The sequence below is a fragment of the Bos grunniens genome, chromosome 23 (assembly GCF_055505025.1).
Source record: "Bos grunniens cultivar Pamir isolate PY7600 chromosome 23, Bosgru_T2T1.0, whole genome shotgun sequence".
Taxonomy (NCBI): domain Eukaryota; kingdom Metazoa; phylum Chordata; class Mammalia; order Artiodactyla; family Bovidae; genus Bos; species Bos grunniens.
In genome coordinates this window covers 10,679,908-10,695,988 of record NC_141187.1, presented here as the reverse complement: position 1 = coordinate 10,695,988, position 16,081 = coordinate 10,679,908, and the positions used below count along the sequence as shown (strand labels likewise).

At 58.3% G+C, this 16,081-nt stretch overlaps 1 protein-coding gene across 6 annotated transcripts in view; it reads right to left on the bottom strand.

Moving 5' to 3' along the window:
- Positions 1 to 19: 19 nt before the first annotated feature.
- The window catches only part of PPARD (peroxisome proliferator activated receptor delta), an 85,440-nt gene continuing 69,378 nt past the window's right edge, over positions 20 to 16,081 (bottom strand). For 2 of the 6 annotated variants that reach the window (XM_086371298.1, XM_086371299.1), the window contains 6 exons: positions 14,248 to 14,478; positions 5,701 to 5,936; positions 4,799 to 4,937; positions 3,389 to 3,591; positions 2,761 to 3,211; positions 20 to 1,890 (listed from right to left, as the gene is read on the bottom strand). In XM_086371298.1, the coding sequence (XP_086227424.1) occupies positions 1,643 to 1,890; positions 2,761 to 3,211; positions 3,389 to 3,591; positions 4,799 to 4,937; positions 5,701 to 5,936; positions 14,248 to 14,377 (1,407 nt within the window). In that variant the 5' untranslated portion in view covers positions 14,378 to 14,478 and the 3' untranslated portion in view covers positions 20 to 1,642. The remainder of the gene's footprint in view (positions 1,891 to 2,760; positions 3,212 to 3,388; positions 3,592 to 4,798; positions 4,938 to 5,700; positions 5,937 to 14,247; positions 14,479 to 16,081) is intronic. The other 4 variants (XM_086371302.1, XM_086371303.1, XM_086371301.1 and 1 more) reach the window with 3 other exon arrangements.

Below are 16,081 nucleotides of genomic sequence, written 5' to 3'. Positions count from 1 at the left end.
AGAACTGAGTTAGTCTAAATCAATTCTTAAATATTTAATTCCCATTTATTTAAAGTTCCATCAGTCTGTATACACTATTTATATTAAAAACACAGGAAGCTGGAGCTCCTAGCAAAAATATACATTTCAATTTTGGAGACTGTTCAGACACTGAGAAGAGCTGCATTCTTCAGTATCAGACCAGGTGGGGGATGAGGATGGTGTGTGTGTGGGGGGAGAGAGGGCGGGGAGAGGAGAATAGGGACCAGAGGGAAGAATTTTGCCATAGAGAGTGATCGGGGGTGTGGAAGGGCCCCTGGGGAAGACCAGACAGGACCCAGGAAGCCTGGGCTCTCACCCCGCATCTCCTGCCACCTTTCTCAGAGACCCCAGCCAGCTCCTCACCTCTCCAGGTCCACTTCCCTCTGGAAAGGCAGCCTGGGCAGGCTCTGCTCTCCACTGGGCCAGCCTCCAAGCTGGGCCCCATCCCGAGGTGGAGGTGGCAAGTGCTCGTCACTGGGGGGACAGACAGGGCAAGGAGCGGGGCTGGGCCTGGAGGTCCTGGTCACCCAAGGCGGTGCAGGGAGAGTTCCAGGCGGCCGGCTGGGCCAAATACAAAGAAAGGGGAGCTCAGCAGAGCTGTTGCAACAAATGGGGGTCACAGATGTGCAGGATCTGTGAACAGGTGCTGGGCTGGGTTCGCAGGACCACACCGCCCGCCCACCCAGAGATCTGGCCCAGCCCAGGGAACTGGGGCGAAGCTCTGCGGCCATCCCTGGCCCCTCTGGGCCCTCACTTGCCTCCAGGTGAGGGAGAGGGGCGAGGAGGCCCCAGGTAAAGTGAGTTCAGTGCTCTTGGGGTGTATGCTGGGGGGAGTGTGTGGGCAGGAGCTGCAGCTGGGCTGGAGCAGGGCCGCCTCCTGCGGGCACAGGCGGGTGTGCAGCCAGGCCCCGGCGGGGGGTGGGGTGGGGGGGAGAGCTGGGGTGCTGGTGGGGGACCCACCCCATCAACATCCGCCTCCCGTGGATCTCGCTTCTCTTCAGTGGAGGTGTGGGGACCCCCACCCGGAGGGAACGCCACCTCTATCCAGGCTGGAGGAGTGTACCCCAGCGGCCAGCACAGGGGGCCGTCAGTGACGCTGGCCTGGAAGCTCAGTGAAAAGACCAGGAGGATGGCAGGTATCGGGGGGCAGCCGCGGCCTCAGCAGGGCAGTGACCATCTTGGGGAGGCGGCCCCTGCCAGGGACCCGGGTACGAGGGGTTGCTCTGCAGTCAACTCAGGGCTGCTTGGCTTCCCCAGGAAGCCAGGCCCAGAGCGCTTAGTGTTTTTTTGGGGTCCTCGGCTGTGAAGACGGGAGAAGGTGACCGTGGAACAAAGGGCAGGCCGCACCCCCCTGCTCGGGCCCTGTTCAAGCTGCTGGTGAAGTGACACAAACTGTCTCAGAGGAAGACAAAGAGGGACAGACACGGGGATGGGGGGAGAGAGAGGGAGGGGGCGAGGCAGGAAGCATGAGACCTACAGTGAGGAAGGAGAGGAGCAGAGGAACGAGAGCAGACGGAGGCGCTGAGGAGGGAAGGGAGGCTGCTCGGACGCCCAGCGCTCAGGGGCTGGTCATGGGAGAAGCCCCGCAGGGGGCGGGGTGGGGGGGGGCCGACTGCCGCCTTCAGTACATGTCCTTGTAGATCTCCTGGAGCAGGGGGTGCAGCGAGGTCTCGGTCTCGGTCTTCTTGATCCGCTGCATCATCTGGGCGTGCTCCGTGACCAGCTGCCGCAGGTCGGCCATCTTCTGCAGCAGCTTGGGGAAGAGGTACTGCGCGTCGGGGTGGTTGGCCTGCAGGTGGAACTCGAGGGCGCGCAGGATGGTGTCCTGGATGGCCTCCACCTGAGACACGTTCATGAGGCCTGGCCGGTCTGTGGGCACACAGGGCAGGGTCGTAGGGGGGAGGAGGCCCACCTGGAGGCTCGGAGGGCGGAGCAGTCCCCTACCCCACACTGGTGTGGGCAACCTGGCCTTGGGGACAGTGGGCCTCCCGCCTTGATCCAAACCTTCTCTACCACAGACTACTAACAAGGCTATGGGCAGATCACTCAGCCTCTCTGGACCTCAGTTTCCTCATCTGTAAAATGGGAATAACAGAAGTGCCTCTGGCATAGAGTCATTATGAAGATTAAAGAGTTATAATCTAGGGAAATCTGGTGACTTCCCTGATGGCACAGGGGATAGGAATCTGCCTGTCAATGCAGGGGACATGGGTCAGATCCCTGGTCCAGGAAGATTCCACATGCCGTGGAGCAATTCAACCTGTGTGCCACAACCACTGAGCCCTTGCTCTTTAGAGCTGCAACTGCTGAGCCCACATGCCTAGAGCCTGTGCTCTGCAGCAAGAGCAGCCACCATGATGAGAACAAAAAATAGCCCTGGTTGATACAACTAGAGAAAGCCCGTGCAAAGCAACAAAGACCCAGTGTAGCCAAAAATAAATAAATAAAAAGAAACTGAAATAGCGCCTGGCATGAAGCAAGTGCTATGCCACTGTCAGCATGAGTCTGATTATATTTGGTGTGCTGGAATTTGAAAAATTCAGGTAAAACAGAAACTTTCTCTGCCACCAGAAATAACCCCCATCAACACATTGATACGTCTCCTTTTCCTTCTGTCTCATCCGCATGTACTAGACAGAGCAGGTCCTGCACACACAAGTTAGTGCGTGCGTGTCCCACTGCCATTGCCAGGCTGGCTCTGCACAGGCCAGCCCCCCGCCCCCTCCCCGCCCCACTTACCTCCGCACAGAATGATGGCCGCGATGAAGAGAGCCAGGTCACTGTCATCAAGTTCCAGGGCATTGAACTTGACGGCAAACTCGAACTTGGGCTCAATGATGTCACTGAAGGGCTTTCGGAGGCTGCGCAGGAACTCCCGGGTGACGAAGCCGGTGCCGTTGGCCACCAGCAGCCCGTCCTTGTTGACGATGGAGGCCAGCATGGCAAAGATGGCCTCGTGCACGCCGTACTTGAGCAGGGTCACCTGGTCGTTGAGGAAGAGGTCGCCAAAGCTGGGGATGCTCTTGGCGAACTCGGTGAGCTCACGCACGGTCTCCACCGTGGTGCACTGGCAGCGGTAGAAGACGTGCACGCTGATCTCCTTGTAGGGGGGAAGACTGTTCACCAGCTGCTTCCAGACCAGGCCCTTCTCCGCCTGCCACAGCGTCTCGATGTCGTGGATCACAAAGGGCTGCAAACCAGGCCCCGTCAGAGGCCCAGCCTCGGGGGACCCCCGCCCGTGTGTGCTCCCACACCCTCTGCCTCTACCAAGGAGTAAGCAGGGAGGAGGCCCACTTCTTCCCGCAGGCAGGCGGGCAGCAGCAGGGCCCAGAGCCTGGGGTGCTGCCAGCTGAGTTGTGACACTCACCGCCGTGTGGCTGGCCTTGCCGGTGAGGATGCCGCGGGCCTTCTTTTTGGTCATGTTGAAGTTCTTCAGGTAGGCGCTGTAGATGTGCTTGGAGAAGGCCCTCAGGTCGGCCACCTGGGGGTTGTGCTGACTCCCCTCGTTGGCTGTCAGCCCCGCCACCAGCTTCCTCTTCTCTGCCTCTGGCATCCGGCCGAAACGGATGGCTGTGCAGGGAGGGGGACCGTCATGGAGGGGCCTGGCACCTCTAAGGCACGCGGGCCAGAGACAGAGACATGCTTTCAGAAGCTCGAGAGCCAGCAAGCTGGAATGCTGGGGTACCCCTCCAGAATACAAGCTCTGGAGCGGGGCAGGTCTGCTGGCTATCTTGTTCATAGAGTCTAGCACACACGGGCCCTAACTCACAGGGTGACTGAGCCACTGTGGCTGGGAGGCCGGGAGGCCGTGCTGCGTGGTGGCGGGGGGACAATCGCTGGTATCAGAGGCCTGTGCTTGAGGGCCAGCTTGGCAGGTGGCCCACAGTGTGGCTGGCTTCAGGCAGGCCCCCTCACCCTCTCTCATGAGAGAAGTGCAGCTAATAAACAGATGACCAGAATTAAGTAAGAGTATTCACATAGGAAGCATTCAAAAATAACAGACCAGGATGTGAATCTGGCTTCTCTCAGAGAAAACCTGAGAAGTGTTCAGTTACCCCTGAGATCTCCTAGAAAAGCTGCCTCTTCCCACCCAAGGGATAGGGGTCTCGGCTGATACAGACTAAGGGGAGGAATCAAACTCCAGACCTGCCCCCCTCCAAGACACAAGACAGATAGGTATCTGTGGGTGGAGACAAGTATACAAGAGGGCCTCCCCGTCCTCTGGAGGTCTGGCCCAGAGGGGCAAACGGGGCAGGCGGGCTATGCAAAATCCTCCAAGTCTCACGACAAGACTTTGTTGGGCACCTAGTGCACAGGGCAGGGCAGGCTCTGTCTCCTGGAGCACTGGCCTCCAGGAAACTCCAACCTGGGTCCTGGCAGCTGATACACGTGGTCAGCTACTGGCTCCTGCCTGCCCTCAACAACCAAGGCCTGAGGGTCCTGGGCCTTGGCAGTGGCTTTTCACACCTTGTCGGGTCATCCAGGACAGGCTCCAGGAGAGTGGTGGTTCCAACACTACTGGAGCTGGGGTCAGTTCCCAGGTCCCTTCTGGGCCAGAAGAGGGTAAGACCTGGGTGCAGACAGGCGACTCCCCGGCCTGGGAGCGTGGCAGGTCCCAGGCAGTCTGGGAAGGCAGACCTCAGGCCAGCCTGTGCTGACTTTGAGACTCAAGGTCCAGATGGGCAAGGTCAACAGCTGACCTGCATGCTGGGCACTGCTCTGAGGGCACCCCCTTCTGTTTCTGGGCTCCTGGAAACCTGGTTTCAGGTCAGCTCACCATTGTGCGACATGCCCAGTGCCAGGCATTTCTGGAAGCGGCAGTACTGGCACTTGTTGCGGTTCTTCTTCTGGATTTTGCAGATCCGCTCACATTTCTCATATTCCAGCTTCATGCGGATCGTCCGACGGAAGAAGCCCTGAGGGAGTGCAGATGCATCAGGAAGAGAAAAACCACGAGGAAGGGAGAAAGGCTGAGGCTCCAGCCCTGCCTGCTGGGTTGCACTCAGGGGCTTGATTATACATTAAGATGAAACAATTCCTGAATTTGGAGGTAATGGGGGAATATCATTGGAGAGGAGAGGCAGAAGGAAAGTAAAACAATTCTAAAACTTTTGAAATAATTAAAAATAAAATACCATATTTAAGTGCTTCTTTGTTCATTTGATGACACCAAACATACTATGGCTAACTTAATTTACTTGTAAAGCATCTGGTTCTGCAGTTTTCTACGCAGTTGTTTAGTAAAATCTGTGAAAGTTTGATGGGTGTGCAGTTAGGAGAAAGAACCCAAAAGCACCCCTGGAAAAATAATTAAAATGTTTCCTTTATTATAAAAGAGCCCCTCCTGGGGCCTTGAGGCGCAGGAAGCCCTGACCTCCAGGAGGAGATGCAAGCCCAAGGCCCGCATTTGGCCCTGCATGCCCTCTCCTGTCCGGTCCCCAGGGGGCGCCAGCGGCCCAGGTGAGAGGCTGGGTCAGCACTGCCGGTGCCCAGTCCAGGCCAGGTGAGGGAACCCCTCCTCTGCTGCAGGACCCAGAACTCAGCCTGGAACTGGCCCAAAGGCCTGGCTGCCTCCCAGGCAGGAATTTCGCAGTGGATCTGGTCAGGGCCTTGCCTGGCGGTGGGAAAGCTCTGTCAGGTAAACTCACCATGTGAGCACAGCCCACCCTCAGCCCGTACCTTGCATCCCTCACAAGCGTGAACGCCGTAGTGGAAGCCCGACGCCTTGTCCCCGCACACCCGACACTCCATATTGAGGCTGCCACACGAGGCCCCGTCACAGCCCATCTGCAGTTGGTCCAGCAGTGAGAGTGGAGAGCAGCTCTGGGAGAGGTCTGCAGACACACAACACGGGGCGAGGTCTGCAGACACACAACACGGGGCGAGGTCTGCAGACACACAACATGGGGTGAGGTCTGCAGACACAACACAAGGTGAGGTCTGTGGACACACAACACAAGGTGAGGTCTGCGGACACACAGCACGGGGCGAGGTCTGCAGATACACACACAGTGGCTCCACCTCCTGCCAGGCCTAGGGACCTGGGGAGGTGACCAGAGCCCTTGGGGGAGCATACGTGGTGAGAAGACACCTATGAATCACAATCTTGGCTCAGCCACTTAAGGGCTATGTGACCTCTGGGAGTCAACCTTTCCGAGGTTCAGTCTCTTCACCTAGAATGTGGGGTTAATGACAGCTTCTCTGGGAGGAGGGTGAATGTGTCCAAAGCCTTTCCCCCAGACCTGACACCCTGAAGGTATTCCAGAAATTCTGCTCACTATCTGGCCGAGTCTGAGCCTGCCTGGGCAGACTCACCACTGGTGGAGAGAGGGCATGGGGGATGGCTGTGTTTTGGGAGGAGGGCAGCAAGAGGGAAAAAGCAGACAGATTCTCTTAGACTGTCCTTAGGAAGTGGCTCCCTGGTTTACAAGGCTCCACGGGGTGGGCCCATGGGGGACAGTGTGCAGCATGGTTTGTGGGGGCTTCAGAAGTGCCCCCACCCCAGAAGTCTGATTGCTGCATGGACTCCAGAGATGCTGTGAAGAGTCTCTCAAGAAGCTCAAGCTCATTCCCACAAAATTTCTTGCTTGACTGAGCAGAAAAAGCAGAAGTCTCAGTCACGCTGACCGGGCAGCAGGCTGAACTTCCTTGAGTGTTTTCCTATTACTAATAAAGGCAAAGACGTCTGAGCCCCGGATTGAGAGTTTCAGTGAGGAAAGCAGTTGGCCACGGGGGGCTTTGGGGTATTAGTGCTGCCGGCTGACTCACTAAGGAGGGCTGGGGCCCTTCTCCTGAACGCCTCCTTGGATGCTCAGAAAAGAGCCCTCCCCGGCAAGGGGGCCTGACTGAGCCCCAGCACAACGCTACTTCGTGATGCCACGGGTAGCCCGTCTCCTCTGCCAGGCTAGCCTGACAGCCTGCCGTCCTCTGCCTTCTTCCCTGATGAATGCGCACCCTCCTCAGAGGCAGGGGCCAAATTCCCAGAGCAGAGGAGCTGGGAGCAGACGGTGCTGCAGGGAGACCCCAGCCATGGTGGTCAGCCCAGACGTAACGTGTTCCGGGCTGCCTTCTGCCCTCTCTACAGTACGGTCACTCTGCACAAGATCTTGACTCCTGCGACTTTCCTGGTGGTTAAGAATCTGCCTTTCAGTGCAGAGGATATGAGTTCAATCCCCGGCCGGGGAACTAAGACCCCACATGCCGTGGGGCAACTAAAGCGGGGTGCTGCAACCACTGAGCCCGAGAGCCACAATTAGAGAGACAGCCCGAGGGCGGCCATGAGGACCCTGCATGCCGCCACTGGACTTGATGCGCCAAACAAACAGGGCTCCCCAGGTGGGCCAGTGGTAAAGAAATCTGCCTGCCAGTGCAGCAGACGCAGGAGACACAGGTTCAATTCCTGGGTCGGGAAGATCCTGGGAGAAGGAAACGGCAGCCTGCAGCAGCTGCTTGCCTCCCAGCTGTGAGGGTAGGGGTGACACAGCCCCTGCTTCCTGAAAAGCTGGGCCGGTTACAGAGGCCAGGTGCTCCACAGGCTGCAGCTGTGCCGCTCAGCCTGAGGACAGGGGTGCTCACTTTGGGGGGTGGGTGGCCTGGGGGAGGGAGCCCTTCCGGTCTCAGGGACCCTTGAGTGCACTCAGAGTTGGGCGCCCCCGTCAGGACATAAGGGCCACAGGGCAGGGCCTCCGTCTGCCGGGGCGCTGCTGCTGGACGTAGGGCAGGTGCCCCGCGACTCTGGACTGAGGGTCCTCCAGCCGCCTGGGTGCCCGGGCCTCAGTGCCCTCTGGCTGGAGGGGCTGGGCAGGACCCGCCACTCCTGGAGGGCATGGGATTCACGTCACCAGCTGCTGGGAGAAAAACGAGACAACACGTGACAAGGCTCTGTGGAGACCTGCGCAGATGCGGCAGGGAGGGTTTCCGGCACTTCCTCCCGATCTGTGTGGTCTGTGTGCGTGTTCGCTTTCTGGCACTTCTCGTAAACGGTGTTGCTTTTGTGGTTTGCACGTCTGCCTCCCCTGCTAGCCTCGGCACGTCTCTACTCACATTCTCTTTGGATCTTGAAGGCCACCTCCTGCACCGAACCTGGGTTCACAGTGACCTATCACCCCAGGCTGTTCCCACCTCCCCATGAAGAGGGGGGCTTCCTTGTCCCCGCTGTGGCCCTGGAGGGCTGGCAGGCGTCTGGTCACTTGGTTGCTGCTGGCACTGCTTGTGGCAATGTCATCCTCTCTCTTCACTCAATAGACATTTGCTGTGCACCTGCTGAGCACAGAGCTGGAGTTGGACCCTGCCCTCAATCAGCGGAGGTGAGGAAACCAGGACCCAAGGCAGCGAGCGGCAAGGCTGGCTGGCGGCGGGGCAGGCAGCGAGGTGCAGGCCTGCAGGGGAGCTGCTGCTGGGCGAGGGGGTCAGGGAACGTGACCGCTCCCCTCTCTGGGCTCAAAGGTCAGGGCTTCGGACGACCCCCAACTTGGTTCCAGGTTCTCAGAAGCAGCAGGCCTGGTGTCGGGGGTGAGAATGGACTCAAGAGCCCTATGGGCAGCTCAGGTCAGGGTCCAAGGCTCAGACCTAAGCTCTGTGCCCTGGGCCTGTCCCCTCTGCAAATGGAGTAGACAGCAGCGTCTGTCTAGAGTCATGGTGAGGAGCATAGGAGTTAACAGAGAAGCTCCTGGACCTTGGCGGTGCTGTGTAAATCCGCTTCCGTGAGGATGGGACTTAAGGTTCTGCAGTTCTCAAGCCTGTGCCCACATGGCAGGGGCCAGGCCTTCTCCTTCCTCTGGCTGCTGGCTCCTCTTCTCCACGGCTTCACAGAAACCAAGACAGAGGTGGAGGGTCTTCTGCTTGTGAGGCTGGGAGAGCTCTGAACGAGACTGGGCACCCCTACTCCGCCTGCCCTGCTCAGCCTGGAAGAAGCCAAGGTGCCAAGCCCTTGTACCAGCGATGCAGGCAATCTCTGGACGGCAGGGAGAGGCCCTAGTGAGTATCCCGGGGGTGGCAGGGAGCACTCAGGAGAGCTGCAAACTGGACTGGGGAGAGACAGGCACAGGGTAGCGCCAGTGCCCCGGTACGTCTGCTCCCCGCCAGGTGGTGGGAGGCCACGGGGAGGCACGGAGGCCTGGGGCAGGAGTGATGGGACAGCGCCAGCCCCCAGACCCTGCCTGTTTGAGGGGGTAAGAGAACACGAGGAGCTGACACACGGCAGAAGGGGCCGGGGAGCTGAGGGGCGGGGATGCACGGAGTGCACGTATCCTGCAGGGGTGGTCTTGCTGTGGGGAACCGGTGTGTTGGGGTATTCCTGGCACCTCATGGTGAGCTTTCCAAAGACAAAGGTTCTGTTTCTTCCCTATTCACCACCTGGCTTAAAAGTTTATTCTCCAATCGTCACCATATCCTACCCAAAAGTGATAATGGCAGAGTGTTCCCCACTCAAGGGACCCACTTCTGAAGGCTCCTTGCCCACCCGTGATCTCCCAGTGGGAGAATCCCAGGGAGAGAGGAGCCTCACGAACCACAGTCCATGGGGTCACAAAAGAGCTGGCAGGACTGAGCAATTGAGCATGAACATCATTTCAAACCACCCTGGGAGGCAGTAACTGCCACCATTTAAAGATGAGGGGACCGAGGCCCAGGAAGTTACAGGTTTTGTCCAAGGTCACCTGTGCAGTACATGGCAGGACTGGGATTGGACCCTGAATCCGAGAACCCCTGCAAGGCCTGCGTGTTTGAGGCAACAACACCCTCTGTCAGTGCACGCCCAGTGTGTCAGGACAGCCACTGGACGCTTCACACATCAGCCTCACGTGACCCATGCATCAACCCTTCAAGCAGGTCTTCTTCAAGACTCTTTCATAGATGAGGAAACGCTCAGAAGGCTAGGTGACGTGCTGACAGTGGCTAATTCTGTGTCAGCTCAGCCAGGCTAGGTACCCATGAAATCAAGTTTTTGGTCAAATCCAGTCTAACATGTTACTGTGAAGGTATTTTTTGATATGACTGATATTTAAATCAGGACTCCCCACATGTGAGAGGCCCCTGCCGGTCAGCTGAGGGCCTTAGGAAAACGAGATCAAGGCCTCCGCAAGGCAGAAGGAATGCTGCCTGCAGGCTGCTTCCGACTCGAGTGCCATCATCACTGCCCCCAGGCCTCCAGCCTGCTGGCCTGCCTGCAGAATTTCAAGTTGCCAGTCGTCATAATTACATGATCCAATTCCTTAAAATAAATCTCTCTCTCTACACACACACACACACACACATACACACACACTTGCTCTTGGTTCTTTCTCCACAGAACCCTAACACTGTGGCAGACTAAGAATTATAGCTCAGAATCCCCAGGGCTGAGCTCTGACCCCCTGCACTGGATGACCACCCAAACCTACGTGTGCGTGCGTGTGTGTACTTGTGTTCATAACTACTAATCAATAGTTTGTGACTAGGATCAGTGAGGAGATGAGTCACTGCCGAGTGTATTACTGGAGTGTTTGGACTCAGCATAAGCAGTAGCCCCATCGCGCAGAGAGTGAAGTATCAGTTGCACCATCTCTGATTACAAGTTCAGCAAACAGACACGACTGACCTTACTCACGTCATCGCTCCCCCTGCCTGCCTATCTAGTCTCCATCGCTGGAGGCATGCTGTTGTTAGAGCTGGAAGGGCGGCCCAGAGAGAACAGCCCTGTCTATTTACTTTGCTGGCAGAGCCCCCACAGCAAACAGCTTCTGAAGACAGGGCCAGTTCTGTGGAACTCTGGGGCTGGGTGACCCGGCAGTCTCCTGTTCGCATGGCCTGTGGGCTCCTCAGAGCAGGTACCCAGCCGTGCCCTCCCCTGGATGGCCAGCCCCTGCGGACCCCCGTCAGGCACTGCTGAGTGAGAGGAAGTGCCGAGGCCAGGAGGAAGGACACTCTTGTCTCCCCCAGTCCCGCGAGGAGAGCCCTGACCTCCCCCTTGGGCGTGACTGGGAGGTTCGTCACTGCCGCCAGAGGGGAGGGGGCAGGAGAGGTGGGTGAGGGCTGGCTCAGCGCCCCCGCCGGCCGAGGACTCGGGCACGCAAGCGTCCTCGCTGCTGAGTGCTCACGTGAGGCCCATCCTGCCCACCTCCTGGAAGCGGGGGTGCTTGGCAGATGCTGAGCTCAGTACAGAGGTGCACAGCATCAGCGCAGAATCTCTGGGGGGGTCAGAGGGAGCCAAACTATGCGGCCTGCCTGCTGTTTCAGGGCTTGAGACGGCGCCTCATCTTCTTGGGTCCCTGAGGGGACTCCAGAGGCCAAAGTCACAGACTCATGGGAGGAACAGGGAACCGGCAGGTGCTGGCACACCCGAGGCTGGTCACATGCCACCGTGACTCCTCACCCGCCAGCCCTTGAGATGGGCAGGATTTCTGGCCGCACCACGCAGCGTCCCCGACCAGGGATTGAACCTGGGCCACTATGGTGAAAGCCGGAAATTCTGACCACGAGGCCACCAGGGAAGTTCCAGGACGCAGCCTTAAAGGGTGAAGAGACTGAGACTGGAGAGGTGAGGTCCTCTCCAGAGGCCCACGGTCCAGACTGGTAGATCTGGGGCTCCTGCCCTGACACAAGAAGCTCTGTTCCCTGGGCCCCTCACCTGCTGGCTGCTTTGTTTTTTTTTAAGAAAACAACAACTAGTTTATTTCACCCTTTTAAAGAAAGCGATTCATTTGCTTTTTAAGTTTTATGAGACTGCTGCAGGCTTGCTGGGAAAAACATATAAGGGCACACATGTGGCGCGTGACAGACCCCCCCCACCCCACCCCGCCGCCACAATCCTACCCCTCCGAGCAGCCCCCAGTCCTCTGGTTGTTCTCTTCCAGTGCCTTCCGAGGTACATGAGGATTTTTAAACAGTGGGATCCTCAAGCAGTTGGGAGCTTACTTCCCTGTCAGTGTATACAGAACCACCTCAGTCTTCCTACTGACCGCACGGCACCCCACTGCATGGCTCTCCCACAGTTTACATAACCAGCTCCCCACACATGGGCGCTTTCCAATTTTCTGCTATCATGAACGCCGTGGCTGTGGATGAGTGTGGAAATATCTGTGCACCCTGAGCAAGTATTTACACTGGATACACTGGATCAAAGAGAAGCCGCAGGAGCGAAGCAGCACACGCTCAGAAGTGCTGGCCTGCACCACCAAGACACCCTCCCTGCCTCGGGGGCTGCAAGGCCAGCCCGGTCCTCGCCACCAAACTCACACGCCACCAAACTCACACGCTGAATGACATCTCATCTGAAGAGTCCGTCTTGGCTGTCTAGTAGACTGAGAAATGTTTCTTCTTTTCTGGCCATTTGTCTGTCTGTCCTACTGTCAACTGCCTGCTCCCGCTTTTCTGGTGGGGGGCTTGCCTTGTAGAATTTTATATACTATGGCTTTCACTTGAGTGATTAGGTTAAACAATCCCCTCCTGTTTCAATTACTGAACAAGTAGGTCTTTCTACTACCAAGTCATCCATTTATTGATACACGGAATCTACTAAACGCCACATCGTACAGAGCACTGTGAGACCGGCTGGGCAAATTCTGCCTCAGACACCTCCCTGTGTGCCCGGAAGCCCACCAGCTCCCTAAGACTCCATCACCTCACTTGCCTCGCCTGCTTCTGCACCGGCTACTGCACGCTGCTCTGCATGTGGACAGGCTACCACTTGGGGATACAGTCCCCCAAGGTGTGCAGGAACCACGGGACCGGACACCACGCTGGTAACTTCTCCGTGCCCAGGGAGGGTGTGGGCCAGGTAGGCCGTGAGGCCACCGACCCGAGGCCCTCTCTTCCCCTCTCTCCCCCCTGGTGTCCTTGGTGACAGCTCTCACTCCTTCTTCGCCCCCAGTGGCTCCCCTCTGCCTCCTAACCCTCCGGGCCTGTCTCCAGTTCAGACAGCGTGGGCCGTTAGCTCTGCAGGACGGACAGCTGCAGGTTTAGCCAGTCCTCTCTTCTGAGGAAGGTTGTTCTGCAAAGCCATCCCAGGTACCAGTCACCCAGCAGGGAGCAGGTGACCCTGGGGGTGGGGGGACACCCTCTCTCGGAGCCTGAAGTCACAGCAGCGTACTTCCCTCATGCCTGGGTGTCTGGTGGGACCGGAGGGACTGGATGATGGCTCTCCAGTTGCCCTGCCCCACCCTGTGCCCCGAGGAGGAGGAACCTCTGCAAAAGCCGGGCTCCTGCTGTGCAGGTTCAGAGCAGTGTGACCCAGGGATCCAGGCCTCTTGTAGCTGAGTCTCAGGGGGGCCAGTCCGACCTCAACAGCCCCCATCTGCCCTGCCTCAACTCCAGACCCCATCCGCCTCCTTCTCCCCATGCAGACCCAGGGGGCCAGAGCCATCTCTGTGGGGCCAGCCTGCTCCTCTGCCCACGTCACCACTTGCAGTCGGGATCCCCTTCAGCTGAAACCAGGAGCAAGGTCGGGATGCCCCTCCGGGCAGCACATCCTCTACTGACCCAGAGCTCCCTCTGCGGGAAGGGAGCAAGGATCAGTGAATGTAGCAGCACTCGGGTGGAGGAGGCGGGAGAGAGCTGGGGTGAGGTGGCGAGGGAAGGGGCGGCATCAGCAGCAGGGAGAGCCAGGGGCTGAGAGGGGGCATCCGGGAGACCTTAGCGGTGGACCCAACATCACAACGATGAGAGGAGGAGGATGACGGAGCGGCACAAGGTACCAGAGGAAGGCGTCTGCACTGATGCTGGCAGTAGACACCGGGGAACCAACAAGTGAGGCAAGAGAAGCTAAAATCTGCCTGGCTGCACAAAAGTACTATTAATTCCAGTCATTCTCACTAACTGCTTAGCATCTGCCAAATTACAAAGCACCCTGACGACGTGTCACTAGCACCAGATGAACTGAGTTGTGTATTCTGTCTAATCCTGATCATCACACATACAGGTGATCTTTCTGGATGATGCTGATACACGTTTGTGCTGGGCCCCTTGTAGTATGAGAGGTGGAATATCAACAGCACACGTATTACAAACGCTAACTCGTTCAATTCCCACAAAAGCCTGCTTGTACACCTGCTATAACTCATGTTCTACAGGAAGAAGGGAGACAACTCGCCCAAGATCCTGCAGCTGATGAGCAGCAGAGCCAGGGTGTGGCCCCGGGCTGCCTGGCTCCGGCCCTTAGCCACCCTGCTCCCCTGCCCCCCACGATGACACTGTTTGCGGCGGGCCAGGCTCCCCGTCCTGACTCTGTCTGCGTCCCCGGCCCCTCCTCACCTGTGTAGCTGCTGGAAGGAAGTGAGTGCTCTGGTCCCCCGTTGAGCTCTGGGGCTCCTTCTGCCTTTGCCGCTTCCTCTTTCTCCTCCTCTGGCCGGGCCTCAGGGGCTTCCTCCGGGGGCTGCTCCATGGCTGACTTCCCCTGGGCGCCACGCCTGCAGGCCCGGTCATAGCTCTGGCATCATCTGGGTCTGAACGCAGATGGATCTCTACAGGGCAGCTCCCGTCAGCCTGGACGAAAGGGAAGACAGGAAGAGGTTGGGGAGGATGAGAGGGTGACAGAGTGGGAATGGGTGGGGAGAGGAGCCCCCACCCGGGAGGGGCACGTCCTGCTGCCCCTGCTGGGGCCGGAGGGCCTCAGGCCTGCAGTGAGCCAGTCTCCACTCCTGGCATCACGGGTCACTGCGCCTCCACCCTTTGCCCACTTGGCTCTTACAGCAGGTTTGTGGGCTTCAGAGCAGTCTCTGTGAGCCAGGTGTGGCGGGCAACATGCCCCCGTGAATCCTTCCCGGAGCCCTGCTCTTTGAGCCTCCTGAGCCTGCAGGAGCCACATGGGAACGGCCCGAGGGCCTTTGTCAAATTCTCCACCCCCTGCTGGAGGTCCTCATATGCATCCGGCCCCCCAACCCCCATCCTGTCCCCACCAGGCCCGAGAATTATCTCTCTCCTAAGCACCCGGCTTGAAGGCAGTGGATCCCACCCTTCCTGACTCTGGGAGAAGGAAAAAGACATGCTCCCTGCCCACTAGGCTGGCAGCTGACAGGTCTGCAACCAGACCGTCAGCACAGAGCCACCGGGCAAGGGGCGATGCACACTGTCCCGGAATCTGGTGACCCCCATATGTCAGCCTGGAGGAGGCAGTTCCAACCCTCAACCAGTCTTGTCCACAAATCACATATAAGCGAGGGGGAGTGAGGCCACGAGATGTGGGAAGAGTCTGGCAGGGAACGCCTCTCGGGGATACAGCCTGAGAAGAGACACGGAGGCGGCACACTGAGGGAACCCTGCTGGCAGGGCGAGGGGCGCCATAGGAGAGAGGGCTTGAAGGGATGGCTGGGAGGGCGGGCTGAATCCCGGCATGCGCGCTTCACGCCACAGGGCGCGGGACTAGACCCTCCCGTGGCGGTGCAGACCCGGGAAACTAACGGCAGGAGAGACCTGGCTCAGAGAAATTCAAGGACCTTTGGGACCGCACCCTAGATGTCCCAGGCAGCTCAAACTCAACCAATCCAAACAGAAGCCACATTCTGGCCCCGAGCTGGCCCTTCCCTCCTCTGGTAATCCCTACCTCTGTGACCCAGACGCCCACCGCCCACCTATCAAAGCCGGAAAGTGGGAGCCACTCGAGACTCACCTCTCTCACCCTGTTCTAGACTTGCAAACTTGGCTATACTGGAATCACTGGGGAGCTATCCTCATAGATTCTCATTCGACTGGTTTGGGAGCGGCTTGGCATCAGGACTTTTAATTCCCCTGGGGATCGTAATGCACAGCCAAGCTTGAGAAACCCTGTGCTACAGTAAAGCAACTTCCAGTTGGCGGTAAATCGTTTCCTCTTAATCACTGCTTCCCACCAGGCCTTCATCTTCCCTTGTGTGGACTGACACAATGACCTCTTAAATTGGTCTCCCAAAGGCAGCTTGGAAATTCAGTGCCAGACTCTAAGCGCCCGGGAGCTAGGAATCTGGAGTTGCGTGTGTGGGTGCAGTCACTGACAGGATAGCTGCAGGACGGAGTTCAGCTCACTGAAGACTGACGTGCCACAGGAGAACGGGTGCCAGAGTGGGGACGAGGCGGCGGCCAGACACGGAGATGCTCGGGATGGACGAGTGGC